Raw genomic sequence first — 16,598 nt, forward strand, 5'->3', positions numbered from 1 at the left:
TTAACCATGGAGGAAGAAGGGAAACCATTCCCATGGAGCTCCCTCAAGATCATTGGTGTCATCTTGGAGGGGATTTTGGGCCATACCAAGTGAAAGAATCAGAGGGGGGGAGGGACACTAAAATTATGGCCTAATCAGTTAATTTATTTTTGTGTTTCTGCTACACATTTTTGTTTATTTTTATTTTATTTTTTAATATAGAATTCAATTTCCATTTGAATTTGTCTACAATGGCTACATTATTTGGCCTTGGCCTTTGACATTATTATTTATGCAAACCAATTATTGTATCCCCCTATAAGACAAGTGGGTCTACTATTAAACAATTTGAATGGTGTATTCTATCTATGAAAATGCTTGTTTATTCCTTGCATGGACACTGAGATGGGTAAAGCACGAAAGATATTAAGGATTCTGCATGGTCTGGTAAAGAAGGAGGTAGTTTCTGTTGGGGTGGTGGTTCTGTTGATAAATGATTTCACCCAAGATTCACTCAACCTTTATACAAATTTAGGTTGAATTAAAAATCAGCTTTTACTAAAGATTCATGTGCATTAAGGGTAAAATGTAGGTGATTATTGGGTTAAACAATTATACACTGGCCCCTACGAGTTACTGCACTAACTGACACCAACTCCAATGATGTCACTGCTCCAGCCTGTCAGGAGCATTTATTCTCTGCCATGCACCATGTATGGCAGTGGGGGTATTGTGCATATATGAATATGAAATGCATCTGACCCATGTGCTGGGTTGCCAGGTCTATACACCTGCTGTGCCATTTGTAGGTGCTCCCACCATCCTTGTGCTGAGTTCCCAGGTCTGTACACCTGCTGTGCCCATTATGGGGGGCTCTGCCATCCCTGTGCTGAGTTCTAGGGTCTTTACATCTGCTGTGCCCATTATCCCTGTGTTCAGTTCCAGGATCTAAATACCTATTGTGCCCATTTTAAGGGCTTCCCACCATCCCAGTTCCTAGGTCTGTACATCTGCTGTGCTCATTATAAGGTGCTCTGCCATCCCTGTTTTGAGTTCCTGGGCCAGTACCCCTCCTGTTTCCATTATGAGGGGTTCCCATCAGCGGCAGACGTAGCCAACAAGGGACCCTTGTGCAGAACTGACTTGGCCCCCCTTCCCGTCCAACTGATTCAAGGTCCCTGTTAATTGAAAATGGTCTAGGACCCTAGTGCAGCAGCAGACTTTGTATCTCCCTATACTTGCGCCTGGTTTCCACCATTCCCACATTGAGCTCCTGGGTCCACTCACTACTCAGGACTCACCGTTTATCTTGTTGTCCATGATCTCGGTGCTGTGGTTGTTGCTGTGATGAGATCTGAGACCTGGCAGCTTTTCAGTGATACTCTTTCGCACATTTTCAGTCTGCATGGGTTTAAAAGGCTCTCTGCCGGCACAGATCAGGACGCTGGGAGACTGCAGGATGGCTTGAATGTTCTCAATCTAGAGGGAAAACACAATGGTTTAGATATCTTTATATAGAAAAGAATGGGTCTGAGCAGATGTTATATAACGCCAAAAAAAGTGCAAGTTGGAATGTGATATCAACTACCCCCAGCCCTGCAAAGAGCATGGCACCTGAATACCTGTTTCAGTGTCCCATGCAACTCCTTGACCAATCATCTGTGCAGTGTCATTTGGCATATGTGGCACTGAAGAAGAGAGAGTCAGCTTTAAATACTGTCCTTGTTCACCTTGCATTTCTTGTTTTAGATTGTACATGGAGCCACAAATGTGCAACTCAGTGCCCATTCTTAGCATGCCTTGGCTGCTGTGACTTATTGACTCAAATGATCATACGTGGAAGTTACGACTTCCTGGGACGGCCAATCAAGATATCTTATAACCATAACCCTCAAGTAGGCAATGAAAAGCTATCAGTGGTGGAACGACGAGGTGGACAAGGTTGCTTTGGCAGATCTGTTGTGCCTTCTTGCACATAATGGCTATTTCCCACCCTCCAGGATGGGGACCCTGCTTTCAATAAAACCAATATTTGGAATTATGAGGATCACAGATCTGTTATGACTATACATGCCATTCATCATCATTCTCTTTGTGACTTCGGATATCATTCAAATATCACTTCCCAATCAATATTTTAATACTAATTTGGGCCAGTCGTGGCCATGGTCTCGGGAAGCCTGATAGAGCAAAGTCTGATTAAAAGTTAATGAAATATAATCTGTTCATGCAGCTTTATTCCTTTGGATTCTGTGCAGCATGATCAGGGCTCACAGCACTGCAATAAATTCTGGTAATAGGTTGTAAAAGAGTGCTTGTATCTCTCTTTACCCATTGCTCTTCCCTGTTCTCTATGACTATATGACCCAATCAACCAATACAGACTGAATTGAATGTTTTTCTTGTTGACTTTCAATAAAAAATGCTGCTCTTTATACGTCATTGTAGACCACTGACTGAAGACAAACTAAATGTCAAGAAAGTAATGTTGATGGCTCTCGTTTCAAATGGAAAGATAAAGCATAGGCAATCAATCATCTACTATAGGATGACCCCTGATAGCTGCTAATGTGTTTTAAAAGTACAGTTATCATTTACAGGGGACAGATCGAAGTGAATGACCCAAATGGCTCATTCCAAGATCTCTCCATTGTAGTCTATACATGCTATGGAATCTCACTCTTCTTGTTATTCTGTGGTTCTTTGTAATGGTTGTAGAATTTGGGTAAACCTAGGAACTAAGTTCTATATTCCAAAACCATGGGCATTAATATTGAGTTTCCCTTCTTTATGACTATACCAGTTTCCAATGGTTCAAAGGTTTTGTAATGTGCTTTAGGGAATTTGTGCCAGTTTGTGAGGATGAGTACTAGTATTGGGTGAGAAGACCTCAATGGGAACTTCAGTTCATCCCAAAGGTGTTCAGTAGGGCTTAGGCCAGGCTTCTGTTCACGAAAATCGAGTTTCCCCACACCCAATTGGTAACCCCATGTCTTTATGGAGCTGGCTTTGTACACAGGGGGACATCCTTGCTGAAACAGAAAAGGGTCTTCACCAAACTGTTACCACAAGGTTAGAAGAGCACAAATATCTACAATATCTTTGTATGGTGTAGTATTAACACTACACCTCGTTGGGGATACCTGAACTCCATCATGCAAAGCCTTGGTCCACATACTTTTGGTCATATGGTATAGATTTCATGGTCAGAGGTCAACAAACCATAGATTCCTATGTCCCTGTGGAGACCACTGGGACATAGGCCCAAGCTATATATTGACTGTACCTGGCCCTACAACTTTTAACTGCTTCTTTCAGCCAGTGATGCTTTGACATTGAACAGTTGATAACAAGGAGCGGTGCCTAATCTGCATGCCATCTCCATTTTGTATTATTCATTTGGTGACTTACTCTCCTTCCATCAACGGTGTAGAGTCGGTGCACAGTAAACTGCAAGAGATCAGAAGCGTCCTCAAGGAACGTCTTAAAGTTTCGCACATTCCGGCGGTTGAGTAAGATGGATCGTCGAACGGTTGGATCTCCATTCTTCACCAGAACGACCTTCTTCCTCAATTTCGGCACTTGTTGAAAGTGAGTAGCAGAATACTCCTCCTCCGGCTCATCCTGTTGGCCCTGTTTTCGAGCGCTTACTGGTCGACTGCTTTTGTGAGCTCCTACTTTACGACCATCGATGGGTTGTACATATTTTTTATCAGAGCATATATAGCTTCCTCCATCTTGAAGCTGGTCGAGTCTGTTTATGTTATGAGTTCCTCGAGGAGTAGTAATCGTCCGAACTCCAAATGGTAAAGGGACTCGGTTTGAGAGATCATCCATAAGGGCACTAAAACTCTTAAAGCTGCGCCGATTGATGGCCATTTTCACTCCACTGAACTGAGGGTCTCCACTTTTGTAGAAGGTTATCTTCTTTGCTGGGGTCACCTCAGAGACCATGTAGGGTCGAGCCACCGGGGGCAGAGGCCGGTCTGGACTCGCTGGAGTAGTTTCAGCCATGGCGGAATTCATTCCGATGGTTATCTGGAACTAAACCAATAGAATAATATAATATTACTGCAATATTTTCCAAAAAATGTCTTGTACCAAATACATTGCGAAAATCATTTTAACAAAAAATTGATTGAAACAGAGCTCCAGAGAAGCCATTACATACAAATTTTGTGCAGCCGCTCCAGCCTCCCCACTGGACTAACCAAATGGCTTGGTCAAACTAAAAGCAGAGGATTGATGTCATCCAGGAAAATTTTGGCAAATTTTACTAGGACAATTTTTTTAAACCCCAATGCACTGTATGGCTATTGAGCTATGGTCAGAAATTTACAACAGCCAATATTAGTACAAGGATTCTCTTTTACTTTGAAGGAGCAGATATCCGACGGCCCCCATAATATAATAATATACTAGAAGTTATCTGTCTGGGAAGATCTGGTTTTCTATTCACAGTATACATGTGAATCGATTCCAGATATTTTCGCATTCCAGGGCAGCACGGTGGCTCAGGGGTTAGCACTCCAGCCTTTGCAGCGCTAGGTTCGAGTCCCAGCCAGGACACTATCTGCATGGAGTTTGCAGGTTCTTCCCGTGTCTGCGTGGGTTTCCTCCGGGTACTCCAGTTTCCTCCCACATCCCAAAACATGCAGTTAGGTTAAATGGCTTTCCCCTAAATTGACCTTGGACTACAATAATGACATATGACTATAGTAGGGACAATAGATTGTGAGCTCCTTTGAGGGACAGTTAGTGACATGACTATGGACTTTGTACAGCGCTGAGTAATATGATGGCGCTATATAAATACTGCATAATAATAATTCCAAAAAACATTTGTTTGTTCTTTATTGTACCAAAGAAATTAGTTGCACCTGTTCCTTGGTTTATATCATTATTATGCTTCTTCTAAACTAAGCCTATGATCAATTTTTTATAGAAAAGCTTTATGTTGGCCACATCCAAAACCCCTTTTGTCTATCTCTTTTATATATTCCTAAATATTCAATATTAGAAAGAGGAGCAAGGTATTTATGATGATGGACACCCCTGGAACATAAAGATTACTGAAAAACAATGATGGGTAAAACCCACAGGTTCTCTTTTCGCCAATACTTTTCCTTTATCTTGTCTTTTCTTACTAAACATTGAAATTGGATGAAAAAGTTTATTCATCCTTGTGATTCATGCTGTGGAATCACCATGCAGCTTTTATATACCCAGGAAATTTCCTCCAGGTAACGGTATTTTCCTATATGACACAATGCCTGGGAAAGATAAATAAAAGGAAAACGAAGAAGACGCTGACTGATGTAGAAAACAAGGACAAGTGAGCAGAAAGAAGTAGTCAGGGCACTCGGCAGCTCCATTCCCATCACTGCGGGAAAAATGCACAGACACGTTCTACTTTCAGCTTGGGATATCACAGAAGCTATCCTCACAGGCCATGACACAGAAATATGAAGCTTACCGGGGATTAGCATGACTCACAGGGGTATTAATACCTACAGGAAGGTGATGGTGTTGTAGCAAATCCCTGGGCTGCTTCTCTTAATATTATCTATCTATGGGCTACAAACAAAAAAGCTACATTCCAAAGGGTGATGATAATGACAATGGTCAGCTTTTTAGGGATTAAACCTTCTCGCCACATAACTAAAACTTTAAGTGAATCTAAGACCACCTAGGGCGACAACACCTCTTTGTAATTTCACTCCAGGACAAACAGTGCGAAAGGGAAATGGAAAAATAGGGGATTTACAGACAGAATCAATAGGTTAAAAAACTTTTATGGAGGGGGAGACACTTTTGTGTTTAGATAATCTAAACCTCCCCCCTCAGGAGTTGAGCCAACCTAGTTAAATACTTACTTTTCTTGCTGCACTACCAGGCTTCACAGTATGGTCAGGCCCATACCTACCATGAACAAGCACTGTGGATGAATTTATTCCCAAGCACTATGGCTCACCCATAGGAATGCATTTGGCTGCTGGGTGTAAGGATTGTGCAGAGGAATGTATTTTAGAAGAAGGGCTGCACCTACTCGGGTAAGAGGGAGGTTTCTCAGATGGAGCTCAGTATAGTTTTAAGATTGCATCATATAAATCCGTTTTACCCACTTTGAAAGCAACCATATTTTGCTACAATAAAATGACCCCCTTTTAACAAACAGTCCTTAAAATCCATGCTGCACCCCTATGAACTTGGACGCGTTTCACAGCTGCTTCCTTAGGAATGAATTGTAAATATTGAAGGGTTCATTACCTCCTTGCATATAAGGAGTATAGAAGTAGCCCCAGTCAAATAAAGTAGGAGCGAGAAATTCCTTATTACTCTCTGGCCTATAAACACATGTTGATGGTCCATTGAAGATTTCAAGTCCAACACCAAGGATCAATTGGTATTAAAAACAAAAAGTTGAGGCTGTAGATATACTTTAATCCTTAATGTTTTTGAATGTTGCTCCTGTGTATAATCTATAATTGTACATAGGAAGCAGCCATATTTGCTCATTACCTATGCCAGGACTCCAGGGTAATCCTTCAGTAATCCTTTCACGTCATTGCAAATCCATGGGACTGATTTTGTCTGATTGACAACAAAAGACTCCATTGATACTCAAAACATGACATAAGAAAGGTAAAGGGAGGTTCTGCACTTTTCTGCCCTTCCTCTTAGAAGATTGCATACATAAACAAAAAATAAAAACAATACTATTAAAAAAAATACAAAAAAATAGAAAATACAAATAAATAAAAAAGATAAAATACCTTTATAGAAAAAGAAGTTCCACAGAATATAGATATTGCTATCAAATAATATGTAACATATAATAAAATATACAACAAGCAATATAAAAAAATGGTCAAAATACAAAAATAAAAGAACTAAAATAAAAAGTACAACAATTTATTTTTTATTTCTGTTCAAGAATTACATTCAAAAATGTATTCTTCCTATTTTTTTCCTGTTTTGTGTATTTTCCCTTAAGAAATTTAAAACAATCTAATATAATAATATAACAATATAAAATGTTACAAATATAAAGATAATTGTTTCCCAGCAGGGCTAATGTCTGTATTTAAAATTCAACTTATTCCTCCACTATTTAATTTGTAATACAGTTGGTACTCAAAGCCTCCCAATAGGGATGATTCAAATTGAGGCTTTAATTTTTGTGATATTTTTAAATACTTTTGCAATTTTTTTTAGTTCATTGCATTGTATATCAGTGAAACTCATGGGTAATAAGATGGGCTAGGAGTCAGGGGGGGCAAGTGGGAACCTGTCCCAAGTGAAACAATTGTAACAAGCATGATGTTTTATCCCCCAAAATCAATGTTAAAGCATATGCAGGAAAACACGTTTTCACAGGAATTTTTAGCAAATAGTAATAGCGATTATTATTATTTATAAGCTCTCTTATAATGCTTTGTTCTAACAGAGCCCTGGATAACAGGAAAAAACAGGGAATTTAACCAATAGTACGTCTCATAGGTCATAGACCTAAATGGCCCCTATTCCAAGTGTATCCGTGAAGTGGCAGACAAGCACCACCAATAGAGGAACTCAAAGCATGTATTGCAGTGCCCTGACACCCCAGTACCAGTGTAGGTGAACCCACCTGAGATGCAATCCCTTGTACATGTGCTGTCCTGCTATCGAATCCCCTGAAGAAGAGGTTGTAGCCGCGAAACACGTCTGGTATTAAACAGAGATTTTTGATAGCATTATATTGTGTATTGTAGATGTGATAAATTGTGACTTCAAGCCATTTGTTTGGCCTTTGTGTTATGTAGTGTTTAGTATTTTTAATATTTTGAAATAAGTTTTTGTTTTTTAACATCTTGCTATGCCTGCAACTTCCTACTTGGGTTCACTTACCTAGTTGGCAGAGTAGGACTTTGTCTTTTATTGTTGTGTTTTTGGGAATTTTGCTTTTTTATGGATGTACTATATTTAAGAGGAGTCTATATTGTGTTGGAATTGTTTAAAAAATCCAGACAACTCTTGAGTAGACAAATCTTTCTGATATCATACTTGGAAGAAAGCGCATTCAGCTCACATTTCTGCAGACCAACAGCAGGTGTCTTTCAAGATCGGACTGTTTGACCATTGTTCCTATTAATGTTATTATAAATAAGTGTTACATAGTTACATAGTAAGTCCATCCACCAGGGAAATAAAAATATCCCAGATATAAAACCCTATTAATCCAGAGGAAGGCAAAATAAACCCTGGTACAATTTGTTCCAACAGAGGCAATTGGATGTTCCCTGGATCAACAGTCACTGTTATCTTTACTTTAAATCCTTAATCTCCAGGTATACTCTGTGCTTCTAGAAATCATCCAGCTTTTTCTTATAACAATCTATAGATCTTGCTGAACTCCTAAGGGAGCCGATTCCACATTTTTACCTTCCTTATCCGGAGCTTAAAAGGTTAATTGCAGCTGCTTATTGTGCAGGGAAAATGCAGTGATATGAGAGAGATATACAGAATCTAGGTAATGGGATCAGAGGATGTGCATTGGTGCAGCAGATTCTCTATATAAAGAAACTGAGCTGATCCGGTTTCATCACCATAAAGCCATCAAATGCCTTTGACCTTCCAATGCACGCGTGGCTTTCCTTTGCTGCTCATTAGAGGAAGTTCTTCAGGATCTCAATATATGGCAAAGCCAATGCTGAAATAAATGTGGACATATTGGCCCCGATTTATTAAAGCTTTCCAAGGCTGGAGAGAATACACTTTCACCAGTGAAGCTGGGTGATCCAACAAACCTGTGATGGATCTGGTCCAGGATTCAAAGCATTTGCTAGCAAATAGCAAATGACATTGAGGAAATCCATTCCAGGTTTGCTTGATCACCCAGCTTCACTGGTGAAAGTGTATTCTCTCCAGCCTCGGAGAGCTTTAATAAATCGGGGCCATTGGGTCTGATTTATTAAAGCTCTTTAAGCCTGCAGAGGATACACTTTTATCAGTGAAGTTGGGTGATCCAGCACTACAAAAAATACATAAAAAACAAAAAGTGTGATGCCCTAGATTGTAAGTTCTTCAGGGCAGGGTCCTTTCTTCCTCCTGTGTCACTGTCTGTATCTGTCTGTCATTTGCAACCCCTATGTAATGTACAGCGCTGCGTAATATGTTGGCGCTATATAAATAATGTTTATTATTATTATTATTATTATTATTAATAATAATAATAATAATATTTAATAAAAGGTTGCACCAAACTAGACAAAGAGATAGGTTCATCAAAAAGCAGGTTTATGTTTAGCTTCAACTCATTTTCCGGTTCCATGGGATCACCCGGCTTGGGCATGTGACACCTGGCCTTCACAAGGGTAATGGTGGGCTGACAACTCCAGACTGATTTACAGTAAGTTGTCACCAGGTTGAAGCTCTAAGTTTCTCCTTACTGGGCTGAAATGATGGCTTCAGCAAGGCCAAGAACTTGGAGAACACACGGTCATGTGCGAAAGTAGGGTATGGGATCATGTACATGCGCATCCTTCAGCAGAAGCATGAGCAATGGGAGCCATGGTAGCAAGACGAGCAGGCAGTAAAGTGGGCACAGTAACAAGTTGCTTGCCCAGGACCAATTTTTTTATTTGAGGGGACAAATAGGTCAATTGCCCATGGCCCCCACCTTCTTCAGGACCCCAAATGAAACAATGACAAGGAGTACAGGTAGCTGAGTGCTGTGCATTTAGGACACCCGTGTGATAACAAGCACTGCAATCATGTATCAAGGAAAACTAAGTAAGAGTTTGTGGGTGAGTGACGCGGTCAGGGCTTCTGTATCTGTTACTGCTGCAGAAGCATCATTTTAAGCTGAGCAGTTTTTCAATATTTTCTTCCAACTTGTAGGATATAAAACTCAGATATTGCATTGTAAAAGTAGCATTGACATCACCGTCATATTACAGTGCAGGGAGCAGAGCTGTGGGAGGGGTTTTGCATGCCCACCCACTACAGAGGGGGCGGAGACAAGACCAGGCACCCTTCACAAACAGAGAGAGCAGCAGTGGCTGGTCTGTATAACAGGAAGTTCCTACACAGAGTTCATGTTTGATACTGGATTACTGCTCAAACCTAGAAGAAATGCCTATCACACAAAAAGATTACTGTTGACCCCCCCCCCCCTATTGTGCAGGGTTACTGGTCTTGTCCCTTCCTGTAGTTTTTTGCAGGCAGCCTGTAAGGGGTGGACCTGCTGGGTCTTTCTGTCCAGTGTATGTTTAATCCAATAATGATCTCTCTGCTACTTTTTCATGGTAATATCTGGCTTTGCACACAAAGTACATTGATATTTTTCATGGCCATTGCAGTAGTTTTGTGCCCACATCAGATTTATGTTATATACTTTCTACAGCCAGAAGATCCGGCACAATCCATATCTTTATGCAGATGTTTGCAATACTTATGAAATGCTTAATGATGAAGTTGCGTGCAAGGAAACAGATTTGATAACCCCATTTACAGGAATAAATGCACTAAAAAGGTTGAGAAGGGGAAATAAGGACAAAACCTTTCAGCTTATGAAAACAAGCGAGGGATGACTGGAGCGTAGGATGGAGCAGAGGAAATATACAGAACTCAGATATAATATATATATAGAACTACAGATATAAAACATCCAAATAAAATATATTCTTTATATTCATATAAATGTAAGTTACAGAAATCATAAACACCTAGCAAAGTATCGGGCCAATTCATGTGCATTATACACTCCTGGGAAACACATATATAACAACTCACAATACTATATCACAACCCAACTATCACAGGGCCCAGGGGCCCACAGGCTGCAGAGGTTCCCAGCTTTCCTGGGTACATAGCACAGACATACTGCTGCAGAGAAGGCAGAAGTGAGCGTGCACCATGCAGTGCCCAGCCCTGGTTAGTTTGTGTGGACACAAGGTGGCGTACTGCTATTGCCCAGGACTGGGTACAGGTCACAGTTCTTTTATTGCTTTTGCCCAGCACTGGGTACAGGTCACAGTTCTTTTATTGCTTTTGCCCAGCACTGGGTACGGGGTAAGGTAATGTTATTGCTTTTGCCCTGCACTGGGTACAGGGGGTAAGGTACTGTGATTGCTTTTGCCCAGCACTGGGTACAGGTTACAGTTCTTTTATTGCTTTTGCCCAGCACTGGGTACAGAGTGGTAGACTGCTATAGCCTATCACTGGATAGTCTGTGTAACTAGGTACAGGGTGGTATACTACTAATGCTCAGCACTGAGTACAGGGTGAAGTATTACTACGGGTTGAGGGCAATGTACTGCTAATCTGAACACTGGGTACAGGGTGGTAAATTGCTATTACCCAACACTGTGTACAGGGTGGTGTACTAACACTGGATACTTTGTGTACCTGGGTAGAGGGCAATGCACTGCTATTCTAAATACTGGGTAGTGGTATTGGTATTGCCCAGTGGTGGTGTAGAGGTATTACCCAACATTGGGTGCTATGTAATGGGAGGTGTACAGGTATTCACAATTAATTGGTACAGGGTGGCAGACTGCTATTACCCAACAATGGGTACATTGTAGTGGATTGCTATTGCCTAGAACTGGGTACTTTGCATGGGTGGGCACATGGAGGTTTACTGCTTTTACACAGCACCGGGTACAACGTAGTGTACTGTTAATACCCCACACTGATTACAGAGTGGTGTTGAGCTATTGCCCAACATTGGGTGCCTTGTGTGCATGGAGATGTTCTGCTAATCCCAACGTAGGGTACAGGGTGGTGTACGGATATTGCCCAGCACTGGATACTCTATGTAGCAGGTTATAGTATTCTGGTTCAATTCTATTGCCCAGCACTATGTACTCTGTATAACTTGTAGGGTTTTGTTTTATACATGTTACAATCAGGCACCAGGGCTGCCATATTGGTGGGACAAGGGTAACTTCTGTACCAGACTCTGATCAAAAACTTTCAGACAATTGGCCCAGGAAGTGTACCTAGAATGGAGCCCAGAAACTTCTGACAATGGTCCTCTTTGCCCCAGTCCGATTATCCAAAGGATTCCTAGAAAGGGGGGTAGTGATTTCTAGTTATGCCCCTGGGTACATCAGATATCTTTGTAGTACCAGATTCACCTTGTCTAAAAAACAGGCCCTAAAGGTAAAAGATGATCTAAAATGCACCTAATGGAAGCCTCAGGATGGCCAGGGTGACCTTACAACACATCCTTAGATCTTAATAAAAATCATATGGGAGCCATAAATGAATAGAAAATAAATCCATCTCGGTGCCTCTTCATGGTCGCCATGTTTTTGGCAACATGAGTTTTAGAGGGGTAATTGGTATAAATGGTGCCCAATCTGTCCCCAAACAGAAATACTTATTTGATATTGGTCCATTTGGAGATGTTGAACAGTAACTGATGGCATTGTGTGGCAGTAAATTTGGATAAAGTGATACAGCCCCTGGTTAAAGCAGACCAGTCATGAACCTCGTTCCATCCCCATCAGTAGACAATGGTGTGCCCGGTATGAAGCTATAAGGAAAGCCATTCCAACTGAATCTTAAGCTGGAAGTTGGTGTATGGGTCAATTGGAGCCAATAGCAATTTGCTGAGCTGTGCTATTCCAAAATGATACATGCCCTAAAAGATAATGTTATATTCTAACAGAAAATGGGGGGTTTTAACCTCATTTTAGCATAATGGAGACTTGTAAATCATCCAATATTACAGAGCCTGGACTACAGGGTTGTTGGTCATTACCAGTACAGGCCATGGAATCAATGGCTTCTGTTGAGTAGGGCTTAGGGACCAACAAAAAAGTATAATCTGAATGGTTATGGTGAAGAATCACACAGTTGACCCAGCGCAATCCCAAAGTTACAGCAATTATTATTCAATTTTGTAGAATTGATGGAGTCCGGGATGGAACAAAAAAATCCTTTATGCTGATTTCACAAAATGGGCATGTGAATTTGCTCATTACAGCTAAATATTAATGTACAATGTGTTCAAAAGAACATACACCTACACCTTTGTTGGCCATCACCAGTCCATTGGAAGGATATACAATGAAGTCTATGACATAGGGCTTGGAGACCAGTGGGAGACTATAACCAGACCCAACCCTGACACCATGGGGCAAGTATAAAGTCAGGACTCCAAATGCACAGAGTTCTAGCTCCTTTTCAATTACATTCTGGAGAAGGAGGGACTCTGGAGAACTGTCCAGTTTGTCCTAACCTACAACTGGCCCTGCTCCATTTGGCAGGCTAGGCACTGGGCTTCCATATTGACAGCTGGAGGTTCAGAAGAGATCAAGTTGCTCTAAGCCCAGAACTTGGACGAGGACTCATATCTCATCAGCTGCAAACGGCAAACATTTGCACCCATATGAATCCACCTGAAAATAGTGATTCCCAGCTGCTCCCATTCACTTGCAATTAAAACGGCATAACCAATGAATAGGCTAGATAAATGAACCAGCATTTAACAAGGGGTTCTTTGCCCCCATTCATTCCCCATGGGTGACCACGGGTAGGATTCTATATGTAGCATCTCAACCATTGGCACAGTTCATGGGCATGAGCAGGCAGTAACTGCACCGCAACCTCCCCACTTATCTGAACAGCCCTAAACCAACTGCTGATACAGAGGAAGGCGAAAAAAATACATAAAGCATGGACCGACATGATCCAGAAGAACAAAAAAATCTTTCCTGATCCTCAGACACAAATGGATATTCTCAAGCCAAGCCAAGATTTGCCTGCATTGCATAGAGAAGTGTAGCTTCACCACTAGGGTTGAGGTTCAGGTTGGATCCCACCATGGGTTTGACCTGAACTGCAGCCTTTTGCTGTGAACTTGTGGAAATTCAATTGGATGGTGGCTGTAAACCTTAACAATGGGCTCACAGCCATTCTGCATATATTCCCCCAGTTCACCTGTCAACCAGTCCCTTACCTCCTCAAATCCCTGGGTAATAAATACATTGGATGGTGCAGTTTTTAAATTTCTCCATGCAATCTCTTAAGACAATAAAATACCTTCCAAAGACTCCCAACCTCAAATTCCTGTCATGTGGATGCCTAGCAGTTGAAAATGGACACCTGGGGGGCAGTTAACAAACCCCCGATTTATAGTGTCTCTTGGGGCTTTCTGTGATCAAACACTGTCACTGATAGGCCGCCATCTTGCATGGAGTCATCTGGGTCTGGGTTCACAGGGTTCCTGCACCTAGCACCATTTAGTGCAGGAGTAATATCAACCAACCAATCGGGAGACCACTGGGAGGCTTAGAGAGAAGGGGGGGGGGGGCAGATCCCCAGGGGCATTTCCGCTATTTATTGTACAGCGCCACGTAATAAGTTGGTGCTATATAAATATTCCTTAATGATAATAATAAAGTTAATGAAAATTGTGAAAGGTTTATATAGAGAGAATGGAAACACTTTTTGCTGTTTTTACCCTACTATGGGGTTTTCCCTTCACTTCCTGTGGTAGAGATACAGCAGGGAATGAAAAGAAATCTCTCCAAAGCAAACAAAACTTTCTCTTCTATTTCTCCAATGACAACTCAAAATGCTACAAATTAGGCCAATCTATATTGTGGAATTGTAAGTGAGTTGTACAGTGAAGTGAATAAAAATGATTGCAGAGAATGGAGGGCTCTTGGGAACATGTCCCACGTGAATATTATTACTAAAGGAATTGATAGACATCTGGGAACATGTCCCAAGCAAAAAAAAAAAGTCATGTGTCAGTATATATGATAAAAAAAAAACTCAAAAACTTATCAGAACTTTTCCTTTTAGTGTTTGTTCTAAATTGCATTTCAACTTTGTAACATCTCACTGTATACAGTTGCAAGAACCCTTGAGGCAGCTGGCACAATGGACTCATGGGTCATGGGTGATCCAGCAAACCTGGAATGGATTTCTTAAAAGTAATTTGCTATTAGTTGGCAATTGTTTCAGTCCTGGACCAGATCTGTTCTACTCAACCTGGATCACCCAGGTGAGGTTTTTAGTTACCGCCTGGATTCGGAGAGATATCGGATATATAACAGGCCGGGCTGACATTGTGCTGATCACGTAATACGTTACTTGTAGCCTTCTACTAAGGCAGAAGCTTCCAGCGTTAATCCTTCTTCAGGAGACATTAATGTTAATCAGGTCATCGGCTCCCGGGGATTAGGGTTGGATCTCTGCCACTGTGCCAGTGCTCCTTCTATATAACCAACACTTCTTCTATATAATATGTGCAGAGATCCAACAAGTGCCCTCAATTTATGGGGGGTGGAAAGTGAATTCAGTATTTTTGTGTTAAGCTCGGTGTGAATATTCACATACTGTGTATTTATTACATTTATATATACAGACACCTGGACAGCTATACTTTTATGCTTTGCATTGCTACACAATGGTTGTGCTTTGTTGCTCCTTTATAGGGTGCTGACTCCTTTAAAACAATGCAATGCCCATGCAGATTTCTAAGAGCGCTGTTGTGGTGATACCCCCTGAAGGGGTCATTATAACAGCCTGGGGGCTCAGAGGGAAGGAGAGGGGAGGTAAAGTGATTATCCAGCCAAAAATGTTTGGTTTGCATAGAGCAGGGAAGGGTTAAAAGCCCTATCGGGTTATTGTTTGCACCCTCCTAGGGCCAGTGAGAGGCAATCTCTCCCAAGTGAAAAGAAACTTTCCAAAAAGTTGCCCCCAAACGAGGTGATGAAGTTATTTATAGGCCCATGGATGTGGCATTGTAAGAAAAATAAGGTGGATATGAATGTAAGGCTTCCCTAAGAAAAAAAAATGTGGGGATCCCCTTATGTTTCAAACCCTTATCCAGGCATGCATTCTGATTGGCCAGAAAAGGGGGGAAGCAGTAGGATTGGATCCCTATATATTTTTTTTACAGGTTGTTTTCTGTATTTTATGTTTTTCACCTTGCTATAAAATGTAAAGTATTTTAAATACTTTATTTAAGAGGACTGACAAAAAACATTAGTATTTCCTTTTTACACCATGTTTACACTGTAGCAATAATTTTTATTTTGCTCCTTTTTGGTCTGCATTGAAAGCATTTTACAGGGGAAAAAACTTGTTGATCCTGACAGAAATTTCTCATCATGGGTTGCCCAGGTATCAATTGCATTGTTGTCAGTTCTCACTGTAAGTTACCAGACTCAAAATATGATCCAAAATTGTGCAGAAAGGTTTAGAAAGTTTAAGACTAATAAGACAGGGTGGAAAAGACAGGGACACTGCTTCATGAATTTTAAACTAGAATAGAAGAGAAAGGTGAGACCTGGATGGTCTGGAAGTCATACTAGGAAAGAGGGATGGGGCCTGGTGGGACCAGAATTCATTGTAGGATTAAATAGTGAGACCTGGTGGGATTGGAAGTCATACTAAGATAGAAGGTTGGGGCCTGGTAGGACCAGAATTCATAGTAGGATTGAATGGTGAAACCTGGTGGGACTGGAAGTCATAGTAAGATAAAAGGTTGGAGCATGGTGGGATTGGAAGTCATGCTAAGATAGAAGGTTGGAGCATGGTGGGATTGGAAGTCATACTAAGATAGAAGGTTGGAGCATGGTGGGATTGGAAGTCATAGTAAGATAGAAGGT

General features: G+C 41.2%; 1 protein-coding gene across 3 annotated transcripts in view; it reads right to left on the reverse strand.

Annotated features, from left to right (window-relative positions):
• The window catches only part of LOC140327974 (retinitis pigmentosa 1-like 1 protein), a 29,484-nt gene that overhangs the window by 10,184 nt on the left and 2,702 nt on the right, over positions 1-16,598 (reverse strand). Inside the window, exons 2-4 of one of the 3 annotated variants that reach the window (XM_072407232.1) lie at positions 6,502-6,573; positions 3,391-4,023; positions 1,281-1,458 (exon numbers count right to left, since the gene is read on the reverse strand). In XM_072407232.1, the coding sequence (XP_072263333.1) occupies positions 1,281-1,458; positions 3,391-4,005 (793 nt within the window). In that variant the 5' untranslated portion in view covers positions 4,006-4,023; positions 6,502-6,573. The remainder of the gene's footprint in view (positions 1-1,280; positions 1,459-3,390; positions 4,024-6,501; positions 6,574-16,598) is intronic. The other 2 variants (XM_072407231.1, XM_072407234.1) reach the window with 2 other exon arrangements.

The sequence above is a fragment of the Pyxicephalus adspersus genome, chromosome 4 (assembly GCF_032062135.1).
Source record: "Pyxicephalus adspersus chromosome 4, UCB_Pads_2.0, whole genome shotgun sequence".
Classification (NCBI taxonomy): domain Eukaryota; kingdom Metazoa; phylum Chordata; class Amphibia; order Anura; family Pyxicephalidae; genus Pyxicephalus; species Pyxicephalus adspersus.